The 19,178-nt window shown below is 37.1% G+C and overlaps 1 protein-coding gene and 1 non-coding gene across 3 annotated transcripts in view; both read left to right on the top strand.

Moving 5' to 3' along the window:
- Positions 1–19,178, top strand: part of smid (nuclear valosin-containing protein-like smid) — a 274,423-nt gene that overhangs the window by 229,902 nt on the left and 25,343 nt on the right. For both annotated transcript variants that reach the window (XR_010861817.2, XM_067159588.2), the window contains exons 12-13: positions 5,701–5,823; positions 5,909–6,115. Coding sequence is in view for 1 of the 2 variants with exons in the window: in XM_067159588.2 (XP_067015689.2) it covers positions 5,701–5,823; positions 5,909–6,115 (330 nt within the window). In the remaining variant the exon portion in view is untranslated. The remainder of the gene's footprint in view (positions 1–5,700; positions 5,824–5,908; positions 6,116–19,178) is intronic.
- TRNAL-CAA (transfer RNA leucine (anticodon CAA)) lies at positions 14,976–15,052 on the top strand. Its single transcript has one exon. It is a non-coding gene; the product is annotated as a tRNA-Leu (tRNA).

Below are 19,178 nucleotides of genomic sequence, written 5' to 3'. Positions count from 1 at the left end.
GAGACTTCGGCAATCGAAACGTTGACCTCCTCCTTGAATTGCGTGATACCGTCTCTGAGTGTGCCTACCTCGTTCTGTACCCCATTTAAGCCTTTTACGATGACCATTAAGTCAGCCTTAGTATCCGTTATTTCTCCCTTCAGTTGGGCCACCTGCTCTTGACCCTACTGGCGTTACACTCTGCTTTCAAGGTCCTTATCTGTTCTAACAGTTTCTCTTGTGACTGGCTATTCTCCTCTTTAATTCTTTCCTGTGCCTGCCTAATGTTTTCATCAGTCTTTTTCTGCGCCTGCCTAATGTTTTCTTGTACCTGCCTAATGTTTTCTTGTACCTGCCTAATGTCTTCGCTTAACTTCCTATTGCTCTCCTCCAACAACTTCCTAATCTCCTCTAACGTAGCCATTATTAAACACTTATTAAAGACACATATGGGAATGGCTGTCCTTCATACATAGCGACCTAGTCTTTCAGTCAAAAGAGTCAACAAATAGCCAGTGCCCTCACGTAAAAAAAGAAAAAAAAATCAGCTCACTGAAATATTATTGTTAGTGGCAACGATTATCTCACAAGATAATCGCATACAATTTGGAAAAATAAAATAACCTGTCCGTATAGGTTTTATCAGAGCTGAATAGAAGAAAACGATGGACTCTGTCTCGCTGTTATAATCAGAATTATCCTTAAACCTCGACGTTACATCATCATCATAATAATAATAATAATAATAATAATAATAATAATAATAATAATAATAATAATAATAATAATAATAATAATATGGACACTTGTATCTCGGGCACCACCTCCATTCTGCGTCATGCCCTTAATTCTATAGCCTAACTTGAACAAAATTGAAAGAAATACCCCCCGACAGGTTTCATTACATTACAATTTTCCTGGAGCAAACTAAATCATACCTCGGTGGGTGAAAATATCAAATCTCTACTCTGCTATACGGTTAGCTCGTGTACTTTATATGGTTCAACATGCTTTGTAACTTATAACCTGTTTGACTTTACCGTGTCATGTTGCCCATGACTTTACCGTGTCATGTTGCCCATCCTATCGCCAAATTTTGACATCATAGCCTCGCTCTAATAATACTTGACAACACTCATACTAGGCATAGCCTTCCGTATGGTAAAAGGTGAAAGAGTATCTAACTGCGATTAATATGAATTTACATTTTAATTTCACCTCTCGCTTGTCCAACTTATAGGTAACGTGGATTCTATTTTCAAACCTAACTTTATTTTACTTAATTTCCATGTTCCTCACATCGTTCGCATCTGGTAAAATGGATACTTCGACTTCAAAAAATTACAAAAAAAAACAAACAAACAATAATATCACACATTGGGCAAGCAATTCGTATGCCCACCATGTCCAAAATACCAAAAGGGTGTGAGAAGCAAAAACAAAAGCCCTACGTTGGCTGTGCCACTTATATGTCCCCGTTACTACCATCAAGGTAACTTGCCCCAGGCTAGTCAGCCGATCCCAGGCGTGCTCAGTCTGAAATATGATAAAAATAATGCCCTAAAAATACGTACACCCTGGATCTTGATGGGGAACATATAACTAAATACGGACATGGTGGGGTCAATTAAAACTACAAATAAAGCAAGGCGAAGCATGACGTCAGTTCTTGGAGGAAAATCTGTTTATTAAAACAAACAAGATAAATATTTTTTTTTAAATAGCAAAGTATGAAATAATCAGATTTACATGACTCAGATTGTTTTTTTTCAGCTGGATAAAGTCCATCTTGAGAATCAGAATATATAACAAATTTACAGTGTATGCCGACACACATACCGAACATATCAAATCAATATTTGAAGTTTCATTAATTTTAACACATGGGCTTGCGTGCGCGCACCACGCTCCTGGCTTTTACTTTTTTTTGTTAACGCTTTTAACTGTAGATGAGTACGTTCCCCATTTCTGCACATTTGACATTGCAGTGGGGTCCCTAACCTTAAGAAAAGACATGATCTTATGCGCAAAAGGGGTGGGGGAACTAACCTAACTGTACAATATGTAACACGCTGAGTGGTAAAACATCCTACGCACAAAATATATACCTCTCGAGCCATGAACAATCTCGTGAGCATAACAAACAATGCGGATAGGAGCCACACAAACAAAAACATGTAAATGGCAATATATACATTCAAAGAAACAAAAACATGATATCATATTTTCCAGGGTTCACCAAGGAAAGCATGTGGCATTCACGCAACTCGCACCCACTTAAAGCCTCAACGAAAATGAAAGGAAACATAATTAGACGTTAATCAACACTTCCTATACAGCACAGGTTCCTGAAAAATAAATCAATTTAAAAAAAAAAAGACAGAGTAGGCTTTACCTTTCAAAACCTACTTCAACGTTGTAACCTGGAAGAGATGACAAGACACAGAATATTCCTCAGCGCGGTTATATCGTAAAAGAAAATCCAAAACAAACGTCGCGATATAAAACTCTCGTCAACTACAACAACCGTAGAGAGATGGACAGAAACAATAAAATCGCGAAGTATAGGCCGCTCAAATAAAACGCTCCTCGGTAGACAAACATATCACCCTCGCCAACACACAGCGGAATGACTCAAAGTGGAGATCCATGTCTCCCAAAATAAAGCAGCAATACCAAAACCACAGGGTCCAGCCCTTTACACACGCTGCTCAACAGTCAACCCGAGGCAAGTTACACAGTCAAGAAAATGCAGGCCTCTCAGATCAGGAACGTGTCCTCTTACTCAAAATCACACAAATAATATCTTGTGTCCTAAAGTTGCATAAAAATGAAGAAATATGAAGGACGTCGTCTAACATTCGCTCACATGAAAAGAAACAAAACCACGATGGTCACGAATAAAAGGACTCGTGCTCAAAGTAATCATGAATAATATAAGTGGCCAACTCTGTAATAAATATGTTAAACTGAAACTAAGAAATTGCCACATTGACAATCGATCATGTCTGAACATCGGAAAGTTACTGAAATATCTCAATCCAACATCGCGAGAAACTCGTATAGATGATAATAATAATAATAATAATAATAATAATAATAATAATAATAATAATAATAAATTTTTATAGAAAGTTTATTCTAATATTCGGAACTCGAAATACGAAACAGTGTTCATGGAAAACGTGAACCAATTACTAATTTACAACCTAGATATACAAAATAGTCATGAAGATGACGCTAACAACTTCGTGGATCCACACTCCACCGTCTTACACACTCTCATTCACACATCATGCAATAAATCCCAGAAAACGTGACGGCATGTTTCCGTACACTTTGAGCTCCCATCAATAATACATTAATCTAGTCCTTCCTGACTTTAATTTGAATCCTTATTTACATTTACAACTTCGCCCCGAGACGTATACTGCGTCTGAAACATCAAAGCAAACAAATCCCAAAAAAAAATACGAGGCTAAAATAAGAAACTGACTCGTAAAGAAATGACGCTAACCACTCAGCTAAATAAATCAGGATAAAATGTAAGAAAGCAAGGTGCGACCTCATGCAAACGGTCCACATTTGTTACAATTTATATTTACATTAACAAGCTTCCTATCATTTACTTTAAATGGGACGTAGTCTTTCCAAACAAAGCTACATGTACAGAAATTAAATATCAAACTAATCTTTTGCAACATTAAACATGTTGACACTCGCATAATTATATTAAAACACTGTACTCATCTGTAATGTTGACTGATGGCCGCTCGTCCTCTGGAGACAGCCGACCCCATCTAGTTTTTAGCCCGCCATATTGATGATAATGCTGCCTTCAGAAAAGACTTGGATCAGTCCTTTTGTCTCCATCGAGGGGTAGAAAGGTGATGCTGTATTTTCCGTTGCTGCTTCTGCTTCTGGATGTCGTCTAAAACATCCCCTCGTTCACGATGTAGAAACTAGGTCAAGATCAACCGGCCGGTTACGAGAATACTACAGCCGGGGTAAATTCCACCGAGCGTGAAACCAGTTCCCATTCAGTCGCGGAACCGCTTCTCTTATCTACTCCCGTAACTAGATTAAATATTTCCCATTTATAAAAGGCTGGACTGAAAATTTGTTTAAAGTTTACGCCCTCGGAAAACTATTACACAGGCAGGCTACTATGCATTTTGAAATGATTAAATTGAACTGTTCTCTCCCTTTGGTAATCGTAAGTTAAATGCCATTCTTCCAGTATTAGAAAACATGAGTATATCAAATGCAGACAGAGCATCTTCCAACAAAATCTTAAGATTCCTCACACGATCACTCGCATAAATAAAAACTACTTCTTACGATGTTACCTGCACAGAATCTCGCCGAATAATAGGGTAACTAACTGACACGGTCATCGTTTTTATTAACTCATCCTCGAAGACGCCGTTGAATCCTCGATTGGGGCCACATCTCTCCTAGATCAATGCCTCGCCATATCGACTGTGGCTCTATCGTTTCATTGGCTCGACGCATCGCGTACCTGACGCTTACTTCAAACATTTCTTATAAGCGACCCTAACCTCTAGCCCGGGCATCCGAAATGTTGTCCGTTGGAATTCTATTGTTCCCTTGTTCGGCTTTGTGTGTGTCATGTCGAAATTCCACCTTCCAAACTTAGCTGGCGAGCAAACAAATCCAAGCTCCAAGCTCCCTGCAGAAATTGCGACATGTTCTGCTGAATGTAGATGTTTCCTGCCAGTTACTAGCACTTAATAAAAATGGAATATTCTCTGTACATTCAAATAAATAACTGATTAATTAAATGAGCACTTCAATAAGGGCTCATTACATACATTAATTCTTCGTCCTCATGTTTTGAATTGTGGTCAGTGGATGTTTTGGGGCTTTTAATTTGTCATTTAATTTCATACCATTTGGGGCCAATGGCTTAGATGTTAGGCCCCTTTAAAAAAGCATCATCATCATCATCATCAACTTCCCCACCCTCTCGCTCTCAGAGATTACAAAGTTGGACATCAACTGGTGTTCAGGTGTATGGAAGCATCTGGACTTAACATTAGATATCCACTCCTTTTTCCATTCTCTTCTCTGTCTCCCTACTTTCTTTACCTCACAAAGACATCAACTTGTCAGCAGTGACCACTACCATTATTTTCTATCCTTCACTGACAAAGGCTGCATTCCAAAATTTTTGACCCATGTCTTTCTTTTGTGTGTACTCGTATTCATGCCTTCCTACATGATAAATTGCTGCTCTCCATCTGTTTCTTAGACATGCATATTGACTTGATTTAAGTAATGTTCTGTTACCTGCAGAAATTTTCATATAAAACAGAATTATGCAGAACTGAGTTACAAATAAACCAATCTCAAGTGTAATATTGAGCAGTTCATTACCTCTGATCGACTATAATGTTTATTATCATCCAGACATTGGTTTACTAGAACCAAGCACAGGCTAGGAAAATGTACATAGGCAGAGATGGAAAGTGCTCATAAACTGCATTCTCTTTGCTAGAGACAGCTAATAAATGGTGATAGTGATACCTTGTATTACAAATTATATTTTGCCTTAAATATTTCTCTCTGTTGTAGTTCTAAAAACTTTTATGGTCCCTCTCTAAAATGAACATACACTATTTAATTATGGTACAAGATAAAGGAAATATTTGTATCTCTTTATGCTTAATTTTCATCCCAGTTATTTTTATATTTCAGTATGTTGGTGAGAGTGAGAGGGCTGTCAGACAGTGTTTCCAGCGAGCAAGAAATTCAGCTCCATGTGTTATATTTTTTGATGAACTTGATGCCTTGTGTCCTAAGAGATCTGACTCGGGTGATGTAAGTATGGTGTTATGGTTTGTATTTTTATTGAAATATAGAGAGTATATTTCTTGGAAGTTCTTATTACATTTTTTTCTTACAGGGAGGTCCTAGTATGCGTGTTGTAAATCAGATGTTGACAGAAATGGATGGCATTGAGGGACGAGTAGGAGTATATCTAATGGCTGCCAGCAATCGCCCTGACATAGTGGATCCAGCTGTCCTTAGACCAGGCAGACTGGATAAGATTCTTTATGTTGGTCTCCCCGGACCTAATGATAGAGTGGATATTCTCAAGGCTCTCACTAAGGCAAGAGATCTGTTTTTATTGTTTTGTTTTTTTCCCTCATATAAAACCTGCCACTTCCTTGATCTTATAAGTTAGCACATCACAAAGAATGTTGAAAAGGAATTGATAGAGGAAAGCCTGTTTGTTTTTTATTGTTAAAGAGGTTTATGATATATTCTTTCAAATTCAAAAATGGGTAAAAATGGATTGTTTGGGTTTAATCTTATCTTTCTTGTACTGAAGTATACGTAATGAATTTTCAAATCGGACTGCTATGGTTTTCTTGCATTTGTACTTTTTTCCTTTTCTGGATTTGGAATACACACTGCCTAACCAGAGGGGTTAAGGTTTGTAATATTTTTATTATTGTCATGTCATAGAAACATGCAGTCTACATGTTTCAAAATCAGTAACTACCAAATTGGATTTAGTATTGTACAATATGTAAGGAGATATTTGTCATGTTCAAAGATAAAAAAGTATATCAGTGAAATTTACATCATGCTGATAAATACAGAGGGGGTCAAGTCTTCGTGTTACTATCTATTCGTAGATCTAATTAACCCTCTTGCACTCACTCTATATGCAGGGGTTTGCTCAAAACAGCTAAAACTATTTTTTTGTGATTTTGCAACCAAATTACAAAATATCAACACGGTAAACAGTTTAACACATATTATTGAAATAAAATAAATCACACTAACATAGGAAACTATGAGTATTTCAGAAATGAATATATCATTGGTAAAGCCAAAAAATTATTAAACTTTGAAAATAAATTTTTGAAAAAGAAATAATGGTTCATGGTCCTAGTTCGTGAACCATGGGCAACAGCTGAGTGGCCTAGTAAGTGGTCCTGAAAGTCGGGAGACCAGTTGCTATGGAATGGGAGTGGGCATCTTGGACATATTCTGAGTCATGGCTCTCCTTGTGCTCAGGCGGCTAGGACTATACAATTCACCGGTGGTCCATAACCCATTAGAGGAGAGATCCTCACTTGGAATATGTGCGAGTAGGATAGCATCCTGATTCATGAATTTACTGAGCTCAGAACATTTTAAGCAAGCCTCGGACCTATAAGAGTAACGGAGTCCCACTCCCATTTGACAGGCGAGGGACTCCTTGGAAACAACTTGGCGAACGAAATGGAATTCGATGGGGAGCTATCAATATTAATGGGGCTTATGAAAGAAAGAAGGTAGAACTGGCTGAGTCAGCAAAGAAGATGCATCTGGATGTGCTAGGAGTAAGTGATATTTGGGTAAGGGGAGATAACGAGGAAGAGATAGGAGATTATAAAGTGTACTTGACGGGTGTTAGAAAGGGAAGGACAGAGTCTGGGGTAATATTTTTATTATTGTCATGTCATAGAAACATGCAGTGTACCTATTTCAAATTGGATTTAGTATTGTACAATATGTAAAGAGATATTTGGAAATAATAATTGGAAAAAGAACTGATCAAGATAAAGGTTATAATAAGTATGGCAAAAAAATTATTAGAACTGTGTGGAGCAGAACAACTCTATATTTTAAATGGATGGTGGCCAGGAGATGAAAGGGGGGTAATTTAACGTTTATAACGGAAACGGGTGGTAGTGCTATTGTTCTAGTATTATGTTCTAAGGAGGCCTTATCACTCATTAAGAGGATAAATGAAGTTTGGGGGAATCGCATCACTTACCCATAATTATAAATATGATAAGTATGGAAGAGATTAGTGGGGGGGGGGGGGGTTGTATTATCAAAGGAATATTAAAGAGAGATTAGTGTCCAAGTTTATATGGAGAGAAGACTTTAGCACATAATTCAAGGAATATTTTGAAGGGAGGTCTTTTGAAATTATCAAGACAGGAATTAAGATCACGATTGAAGAAAATGAAGTAGATGAGGCAATAAAGCTAATAGAAAACACAGTACTGATGGCAGGACATAAGATGCGGCTTCAAGAATACAAAGAAATAGTGGGTGGTACAATGAAGAATGCAGAAAAAAGGCTGAATTAATGAAAGCACTAGATACATTCAGAACAATAGGTGGGCATGAATCAAGAACTGCATTCTGTAGCAAAAGAAAGAGTACAAAAAATTATTGGTAATAACTAAAGACTTGTGGCAAAAGAAATAAACTGATAACTTAAATAAGAGATGCTAAGAATAACTATGTTAAGAAAGTACGGTATAGAATAAATCATAGAGATAGAAAAAAATTATTTAACATAGGTAAATATGTCATGGAGAATGGATAGAATACTTAAGTAAATTTTAAGTACTGGGGATCGTTGGAAACAGGATGTAGAAAAGATGGGAGTCTCAAGGGGATTGGAGTGCACCCTGCCTAATTTAGATCAGGAAATTTCATCTGACGAAGTAAAGGAATTATTAGAGAAAGGGCGGAAGGGGAAATCGGGAACAATTTCAGGTTGTTGTGTTTAGTCATCAGTTCATAGACTGGTTTGATACAGCCCTCCATGCCACCCTATCCAGTGCCAACCGTTTAATTTCTACGTAACTACTACATCCTACATCTGCTCTAATCTGCTTGTCATATTGGTATCTTGGTCTACCCCTACCACTCTTACCACCTACACTTCCCTCAAAAACCAACTGTACAAGTCCTGGATGTCTTAAATTGTGCCCTATTATTCTATCTTTTCTTCTGGTTAAATTTTGCCAAATCGATCTCCTCTCACCAATTCGATTCAGTATCTCTTCATTCGTGATTCTATCTACCCACCTCACCTTCAACATTCTTCTTTAACACCAGATTTCAAGAGCTTCTATTCTCTTTCTTTCTGAGCTGGTTATCATCCATGTTTCACTTCCATACAATGCCATGCTCCAGACAAAAGTCTTCAAAAACATCTTCCTAATTCCTATATCAATGTTCGAGGTGAACAAATTTCTTTTCTTAAGAAAGGCCTTCCTTGCTTGTGCTAGTCTGCATTCTATGTCCTCCTTACTTCTACCATCATTAGTTATCTTACTACCCAAGAAACAATATTCATCTACTTCCTTTAAGACTTCATTTCCTAATCTGATATCTCCTGCATCACCTGACCTTGTTCGACCACACTCCATCACTTTTGTTTTGGACTTATTTATTTTCATCTTGTATTCCTTCTCCAAGACTCTGTCCATAGCATTCAGCAATTTCTCCAGATCATTTGCAGAGTCACATAAAATAACAATATCATCGGCAAATCTCAGGGTTTTGAATTCCTCTCCTTGGACTTTGATTCCCTTTACAAATTCTTCTTTGATTTTCTTTATCGCTTGTTCTATGTAAACATTGAAAATGAGAGGGGACAAACTGCAACATTGCCTCACTCCTTTCTGGATTAATGCCTCTTTTTCAAAACCCTCGATTCTTATCGCTGCAGACTGATTGAGCTATGTAAGGCATTGGATAGGGTAGATCACAGTAGACTACTGACAAAAATGAGGGCTATTGGACTACACAAAAGAGTGACTGAATGGGTGGCTATATTTCTAGGAAATAGAACTCAGATAATTAGAGTATCTTTATCCAATCTGGTAATCATTAAGAGGGGAATTCCTCAGGGCAGTAATATTGGACCTTTGTTTTCTTATATATAGAAATGATATAAGTAAAAACTTGAATCAGAGATAAGGCTCTTTGCAGATAATGTTATTCTGTATAGAGTAATAAGTAAGTTACAAGATTGTGAGCAAGTGAAAAAAGACCTTGACAGTGTCCCGAGATGATTATGAAGGTATTTAGGGGTTGTAGTAAGGATGTAAAGGAGAGGGCATACAAGTCTCTGGTAAGACCCCAACTAGGGTATGGTTCGTGTATGGGACACTCACCAGGATTACTTGATTCAAGAACTAGAAACATCCAAAGAAAAGCAGCTCGATATGTCCTGGGTGTTTTTCAACAAAAGAGTAGCGTTATGAAAATGTTGCAAAGTTTGAGCTGGGAAGACTTAGGAGGAAGAAGATGAGCTGCTCAACTAAGTGGTATGTTCTGAGCTGTCGGAGATGGCATGGAATGACGTTAGTAGATGAATAAGTCAGAAAGATGGCAGAAATATATCCAACAGTTGTATCAAGGTAAAGAAGTAGATGATAGAGTTCTGGAACAAGAAGATGCTGTTGATGCTGATGACATGGGAGACCCAATTTTGAGGTTAGGATTTGACAGAGCTTTGAGAGACCTAAGTAGGAACAAGGCACAGGGAATTGATGACATACCCTCAGAATTACTGACTGCCTTAGGAGAAACCAGCATGGCAAGGTTATTCCGTTTATTATGTAAGATGTATGATACAAGAGAAGTGCCATCTGATTTTTGGCAGAATGTTCTTATACCTATTCCCAAGAAAGCTGGTGTTGACAAGTGTGAAAACTCTACCGCACTATTAGTTTAGTATCTCACTCCTGCAAAATTTTAACATGCATTATTTACAGAAGAATGAAAAGACGAGTTGAAACCGAACTGGGAGAACATCAATTTGGCTTCAGAAGAAATGTGGGAACACGTTGAGCAATCCTGACTTTAGTCTGATCTTAGAGGACCAAATTAAGAAAGACAAGCCCACATTCTTATCACTGCAGACTGATTTTGGTATAGATTGTAGATAATTCTCCTTTCTTGGTATCTGATCCTGATCACCTTCAGAATCTTATCAAATGCCATTTTAGATCTGCTGATAAAAGCGTGCTGGATATAAATGTGCCAGTTTTTCATTTATAAGGTGCAGACATTGTTTTCTTGTGTTTTGTTATTCATATTTTGTAGATTTTCACTATCATGCCATGAACAATGAACCAATGGCAGACTGTGTTAAAATAAAGTCACGACAATGCAGATGATATTTGATTATGTATTATTTGTATGTAAAGTAGTGATTTGTAAACCATTTTTATTGTTTATTTATTCCATAATGAATTCATCTTCGTAAATAAAATATCCCTATTAACGTCAGTCTTCTCAGATTTAATTACTGCATTGATGGTGTGAAAGTTCCTTGTGGGGATCACTGTAAGTACTTCGATGTTAATATAACTGACTGAGAGCACATTTCCTATTTGTGAAACTCACAGCCTGACTTTTAACCTTCTTTATCAACATACCATTGCCTTCTTCTGTCCATCTCACAACATTATCGAGGTCACGTTGCAGTTGCTCACAATCTTGTAACTTACTTATTACTCTATACAGAATAACATCATCCGCAAAAAGCCTTACCTCTGATTCCACTTCTTTACTCATATCATTTAAATATATAAGAAAACATAAAGGTCCAATTATACTATTGGCTGCTGTTCATCTCGCAACATTGTCAAGGTCTTTTTGCAATTGCTCACAATCTTGTAACTTATTTATTATTCTGTACAGAATAACATCATCAAGAGCTTTATCTCTGATTCAAGTTCTTACTCATATAATTTCTATATATTAGAAAACATAAAGGTCCAATATTACTGCCTTGAGGAATTCCCCTCTTAATGATTACCGGATCGGATAAAGCTTCACCTACTCTAATTATCTGAGTTCTATTTCGTAGAAATATAGCCACCCATTCAGTCACTCTTTTGTGTAGTCCAATAGCCCTCATTTTTGCCAGTAGTCTACCGCGATCTACCCTACCCAATGCCTTAGATAAGTCAGTCGTGATAGAGTCCATTTGACCTCCTGAATGCAAGATGTCTGCTATATCTTGCTGGAATAACCTTCTAAACCTAACTGCCTTCTATCGAATCAGTTATTAAATTTGCAAATATGTCTACAGTAATATAACCAGAAAGAATGCTTTCCCAAAGCTTACATGCGACGCACGTTAAATTTACTGGCCTGTAATTTTCAGCTTTATGTCTATTATCACCCTTTCCTTTATACAGAGGGGCTACTGTAGCAACTCTTCAATTCATTTGGTATAGCTCCTTCATGCAAACAATAGTCAAATAAGTATTTAAGATATGGTACTACCGTATTTACTCGTGTATTAGACCCCCTCGCGTATTAGACCCCCCTGGCTTTTCGATGCAAAGAGAGTGAAAAAAATAAATCTCTTACTCAAGACCCCCAACGTAATTAGTCAGAGAAGAACAACGATTCCTTTTCGACGTGGGTACAAGCCATACTGCAGCTCCGATGATATCGCACAAGTTTATGAATAGTTTCGCTTGTACGATCCATGCAATGAAAACATGTGCCGAAGTCATGCGGTACATCTGTGTTTTGTAGTTAAGAAATGTCTGCCTCCATTGCGTAGGCCTATTGTAGCTCTGATGACATCGCACAAATAGGTGAATAGTTTCGTGTCCGACCCGCATATTACAAGCATGCATCAGTCATGTTCTATGTGTTTAGTCGTTAAGAATGTCAACCAGCATAATGGTTAGCACAATTAGCTGCCATTCTCGGGAGCCTGAGTTTGATTCCTAGTACTGCACTGCCAGATATTTACGAATGGCAGGAAGGTTGATATGTGATAAAAATGGTACATGTAACTCCCCTCCACGCGGGTGTGTCAAAAAAAGAGTTGCACCACCTCGGAATGAGGAAACGAGTTTACTTAAGTTGAAAATATTGTCAGTTTTTTCTGTTAATATAGCAAGTGAGATCATTAACAAAGTGATTGTTTAATATCTTGTGACTCGTGGCAATATAGATATATTTTTTTTGAGAGAAGTAAGTTTCACATACAATAGAGGAAAGTGTAATTGATCCACCTTTTTTCAACACAAAGTATGTTGTTAATACAATCACAACATTTTTATTTAGAACCAGTTTTGATGTCTTTGGACACTATCATCAGCCAAAATAGGTCATATGTACAAAGATGTACAAGTATTGTAATACATATTATAGACCCTTAATAATAAATAACATTAATTGGATGAAATAAAAAGTGACAGTGCTTAAGTCATTCTTACAATATTTACGACTAATGAACTTGTTGGTCAAATTATAAAATGAAAGTGAAAATATCATCAAATATTTAAAAAATCTTGATCATTTTGTAATGGTTAAAAAGTCTTGAGCGTGGTGCTGCTAAACACTAGGCTAAAATTGAACATTGACATCTAAAAACTGATGTAGAATGCAGTTCCTCCGCAGGACATTGATAAGATAAAATATGTAAGTTTGATAGTGCCTTGTAGTATCAGATCATAAGAAGAAACAGTAAGTTACAAGATACTTAAACAAGTGGATCTTGCGGCAGGCACTGACAGAAGAGTAGTAATATGGCCAGAAAGTTCTCGATCCAATGCGGAACCTAAAGTATGAAAAAGAAATAAATGGAAAAAGGGGCAAGAAATTAAAAACTTAAGTAAGAGACTCACTTTGAACGGCCTGTTGTATGTACGGAGGGTGGCAAGGAACAGGTGCTAGAGCTTACTGGAAGCATTGAATATTACTAAGGGAGGGAGGGGGGTGGGTCAGGAGTGAAGAGAAGAAGGGTAATGGAAGGGGCAGAGTGAGGAAGGATAACGCGATAGCGTGTTATGTATAATCTGAAAGAACAAACTATTTTTAGGAATTGAAACAGACTTTCAACGTATTAGGTCGTGTTAAGTACATGTAGTACGTCAAATCAAATCAAAATCTCTTTATTTGCAAATGAGGCGTCTACCTCGGTGGCAAATGGTACACTAAAATACATTGTCAAGCACTAAATATTAAATTAACAAGAGAAGAAAATTTTCCTATAATACAATATTATTCAATTTACGCTAACAATGTTTTCTATTAAACACACAGCTCGTCCTTAATAAATTTATATTGTTTACAAAATTCTACTTATAATATCTCCTGTACTACTTACAAATATAGTCAGCTGATATACAGTATGTGGAATTACTTCAAATGATACTATACAACTGGTATAAGATTAATATTTACATTGCATTTATTTATTTATTTATTTACTTTTTTTTTTTTTTTTTTTTTTTTTTTTTTTAACCGTTCTGGATCCTAAGTAGCATAACGACCTGCTGCGTCTTAACCAGAGCCCCTTTTGCCACCACTTTTCAGAGTTCCTGAAGGGCCTTCACAGCTACCGTAGCAGTCCCAGGGCCCTCAAAGTCCCCACTGTACTTCACCCCTACAGGCAGTCTCCTACTTTGGCTGTCCATACTCCTTAGACCAGGGGATGGAATTAATTTATTCACACACATTTTGTTATTTACAATAACCTGCACTGGTCGAATGCCCTCTAACACTTCATTTATTTTCTCTGCTGCTGTTTATTCTCTTCTTGAATATCTGTACAGATTTTGGAAAAGGATCAAACACTACCCCGTGTAAACTGTTCCACTCCTTCACACCCTTCCCAATGAATGAAAATTTACCCCAATCGCTTCTGCTAATATTCCTTCTAATTTTATATTTGTGGTCAGTCCTGCTGATATAATTATTTTCCAACTGAAGCCTCTCATGGATATCTCCCCATGCTTCTTCTCCTGTATAGGCTCTATATAATCCTATAAGTCTAGTTTTCTCCCTTCTCTTACTTAGTTTCCCACCCAAGTTCCTTTAACATTTCTGATACACTACTCGTTCTCCTGAAATCCCCTGTTACAAATCTTGCTGCTTTCCTCTGCACACTATCTATTTCTTTTATTAGGTATTCTTGGTGAGGATCCCAAACACTGTTTGCATATTCCAATAATGGACGAACCATACTCAAGTAACTTTTTTTATTTTAATTCTTTGTTGCATCCTTTAAGTAGCCTCATTATGACATGTAATGATCTGTATGCTTTCCCAACAATGTCATCAATATGACCCTTCCAGTGCAAATTACTTTCAAATCACACACCTAAGTATTTGCACTTGCCATCTTTTGGGATAACTACCTTATCCAAAGTATATTCAAATTCAGTTTTAAAATACGTGTTGAAGAGCAGGCCATCATAGCTCAATTGGTAGAGCAACCGACGCAAAATCGGGAGGTTGTGGGTTCGGATCCCACTGGTGTCCGGCTGGCCATTTTTGTTCTGTACTTAACATCTCTTCAACACGTACTACATGTACTTAACACGACCTAATACGTTGAAAGTCTGTTTCGATTACAATGCAGTCGTGAAAATTCAATATTCAAAATTCAATATTTATTAATTTTAGGAAGTTTAGCACTGTGGAGAATTGAAATAAGAACTTCAAATAAAATTTTGGGCTTTTCGGAGATGTTGTTCAGGTTCAGATTCGGGTTGGAATATTGTTCTAGATGTATGTAGCATCTTTGTGATATCCTAGTAAGGGGCCTATGCTCAACGTATCCAATATTGTTTATATATTCCGTTGAATTTGTGTTTATAATTCTGAATGTGCTGACCAGCTGCAGAAAACCTATTGTATTTGATTGCATTAAGATGTTCTGCGTATCTAATCTTCCTGCCAGTTTGTCCTATATATGAACTGTTACAGTCGTTGCACCGGAACCTGTAAACACTTCTACATACATAATTATTGGTTTACTTGCCCACTTACCTAACAAAGGATAATAATAATAATAATATTGATTTTATAACCTTCTAACTACTTCCACAATTTTTTGACATGTTAAGCAAAACCTGCTATGTGTTAATAAAAAAATGGAGACAACGAATGTACAAAATTAAACGTTATGATAATAAAACGCCTTACTGCCACACCTGTAGATATCCATAAATGCCGCAAACTTTTCTGTCATGGGACTTCTAGCACTTGATAGCAAACCTAACATATACAATGCAGTCTCTCTTATCTCAACTACGGCTGTGTAGGTTAATCCTGATGTGATAAATGTAGAGAAGAAGCATGCTTAAAAATAAAGGTCTGGCTTTCAACAGCCGCAGTTATCCAAATAATGCTTCCGGTCATTATACATTACATTTGGAAGTACAATTTGTAACATACACTAGTTATCATCTGGTAAGTTGTCACGCTTTCAACAGCACGGCTACACATACACTAACTGGGGATAAAAGAGACCATCTCCAGAAACCATTTATGCATAGATTCTCACTGTCTGGGCTCTGTTGTCAGGAACAAAACTATTTTTTAAAGTTTCAAAAAGACGGGATCACAAATGCTCTCGATGATAGTGAAAATGATGTCATTTGGAATCACAATGCGCCAGTAGCAGTGAAGTTGGCGGTATAAGACGACGATAATTCAAACGAAACATAGTATGCTCAGATTTACTGTGTGGTAGGTCTACTGCTCAACTGTGAAATGACTGGCCATTAAGATTTTTTGTATTACTATTGCATCATACAGTACAATAATATGATACCCTTATCCCCTTTCTTTACTGGATTGATTATGAAGTGAGGCGAATGTTCATAGCAAGTTTTTATGACCAAATGCCCTTCCTGACGTCAGCCTCATCAGAGGAGTTAATGAGGTGAAGCAAATTACGTGACAAAATAGTAACTAAAACTGACTATATTTACTTTATATTGAACCCTTTTGGTCCATATTGAGGGATACCTACCTTTCTTACCTATCAGCAGAGTTAATGAGATCTGTCTCTTGAGTCGTATCGGGTTCTTCGTCACTTGCTGAGGTAAAGGTAAGGTTCAGTAATTCTAATCTATCTACTAAATGAAAGGTCTGTTTAAAAGATTCTTATTTATTCATGAAATTCTGAAGCATTCTGATTTGTCAACGGTATCATTGAAATCAATCGTGTCCACTGGACACCACAATCATTTTTATTACATATAAGGTCAGAACACTGGTGTGAGCCTTTGACGTAACTGCCTGATGGGCATCCTTACTAGAAACCATTGTCTCAATTATTAATTAAAGAACAGAAAGTCTGGAAATCCTTAAATTCAGCTTCCATGTGAGATTACATGTACCATCATAGTGATTTGTTATGGCCCAGCCCTCGTAACACGAACTCTGGACTCTGGGTATAATTAAGGTAGTCCAATCGGTGTGTGCCACACAGTGGTTGTACGGCATCGACCCTTAATTGAATCGATGTGACCTGCGTCTATGTCATGGACCGACATCTAAACTTCTAAGTTACTGTAAAGTCATTGTGGATGATGACCGCAAGGAAAATGATGCTACACTGGCATATGGCCCTAATCGAAGTCACTGAGGTTGATGACCCCCTGACCATCCAAGTTTCTAGGCTGAAGGCTAAACACGATTAAGTTACATCGGTTGATGTCCGAAGTTTCCACTTTACTATCCCCAGCACATTTACTGCTCAATCAATCAAAGTTAAATAATACAACAATAACAATGCTCACATTACTTTGTGGCAGTAAAATCCATTACCTTCGGATATGTCCCCTTAATCGTTACATTAACATTTACACATTCCCCAGAAAACAAACTAAGATTTCCAGAATGCATCTCCAAGTTATTCGCTTGATTTAAAGTTATTTCAAAATGCGGTTTCACTGAATTTAATAATTAAATAAATTTAAATGATTCAATGAAATCTTAAAGGACAATAAATTCTATCTCCGCGGACTCCGGTTTCTTCACAAATTCCTACGCAATTGTGTTCTCACAATTTTAAAATCCTGTGATGTTTGTCTGTTTATTCCTATTGGCTGGAAAAGAACTATTACATCATTCATGTCCAGTTTATATATCTTGTTTCATGACCTCACACTTTAAATCTAATCTAATCTAACCCTAGCCATTATTAACACTTGGATACCCTAATAATCTACGTACAAACCAAAAGCAACTCGCCATATAATTACGATGTCATATCTCGTCATAACATTTTATAAAGTTTGCGCACCCCTCACAGACAAACAATCATCACTACCATCCCTCTATATTTTGGACAACCCTGAATTTGGCTTGTCTTGTTCATTATACTCAAAGTCCGTCGTATCAAATGCACATTACGTCCCCAATTAAACAAATTTTACAGTATCTAATAACACTCAGGTTATTACCGGATGAAAATTTCAACTAAATCCAACATTTAACGTTCTCCCCGGCCGAGAAATACAATCTCAATTCCACGCGTGTCCTGTTATATCCCCGCTGTGCTCCCCTATCAGCTGAGGCCTTTCACCCCCAACCCGCTTGGCAGTTATACGATACACCTGGTCCATTTTACCTGACTGGCTTCTGAATGCTCCCTTTTAAACTCCGCCGACATAATTAAACAAATACGATATTTCTGACCAACAAAAATGCCCACAATAATTATTCGCAAATTAATACCAGTGCGGATTCCTTGTATATTGCTTTCCATTCCCAACATTATAAAATCTTCCTCAGGCTTCCACAAGTCCCGGCTTCATTGATAGGTCTCTAACCTGATTCACAAATCTCATCTCGACCCACACGACAAAACTAACCTCTGTTTCCCAACTCACGACTATCACCGACAAAGGAACTGGAATAAAATCCTTACTAGAATTCACGATGTCTAATACGCACAGTGCTTTAATAGTGAATAACTTTGCATAAAATGATATTGTATTTTAATAACTGGATTTTCACGAAATGACTGAAAATTTCTACTAGATCTTTTTATTGTCAGTCAGACACAGTTTAAATGAGCCTAGAAAAACGTTTCACTCCGTGACCAAATTCATCACACTATACTCTCACCCGACAGCGTGCTTCCACTCGATTGAAAATGGGTAACTATGGATTTCTTATATTATTTACGTCAAAATTTCAGACAGAGAAATTTTACGTCGAATGAACATCACAATTTGACATCACAAAATATAAGCAGTAAACACACGGAAATGACGATCTACATTGGACGTGATATCACTTCGAAACCCTATTCAATAACCTTTTGCATCATACGGCACTCGCAAGACTTCAAAATTTTATCTATGTGGAAAATAAAACAAATGACTCTTTTTAGTCGTATTCTAACATTTACAAAAACCACATAGGGGTGACCACTGCGTCGTATATACCCCATTCAAATACACATTTTTAGAGATCATGAAACAAGATATAATAGGTAGTAAGATGGTAAGTCACATACCTTATGTTACGCCATCGGTCATCATTGGACTCACCAGCGACCCTGGCATTTTTATTTAGCCATTTTTATATTTCTGGCTTTACAGATCATTATATTTCTTCAGGTTTCCTGGAAATGAAGTATTAAAAAAAAA

The sequence above is a fragment of the Anabrus simplex genome, chromosome 1 (genome assembly GCF_040414725.1).
Source record: "Anabrus simplex isolate iqAnaSimp1 chromosome 1, ASM4041472v1, whole genome shotgun sequence".
NCBI lineage: Eukaryota > Metazoa > Arthropoda > Insecta > Orthoptera > Tettigoniidae > Anabrus > Anabrus simplex.
The sequence above is the reverse complement of the archived record's forward strand: the minus strand, read 5'-3'. Positions and strand labels throughout refer to the sequence as shown.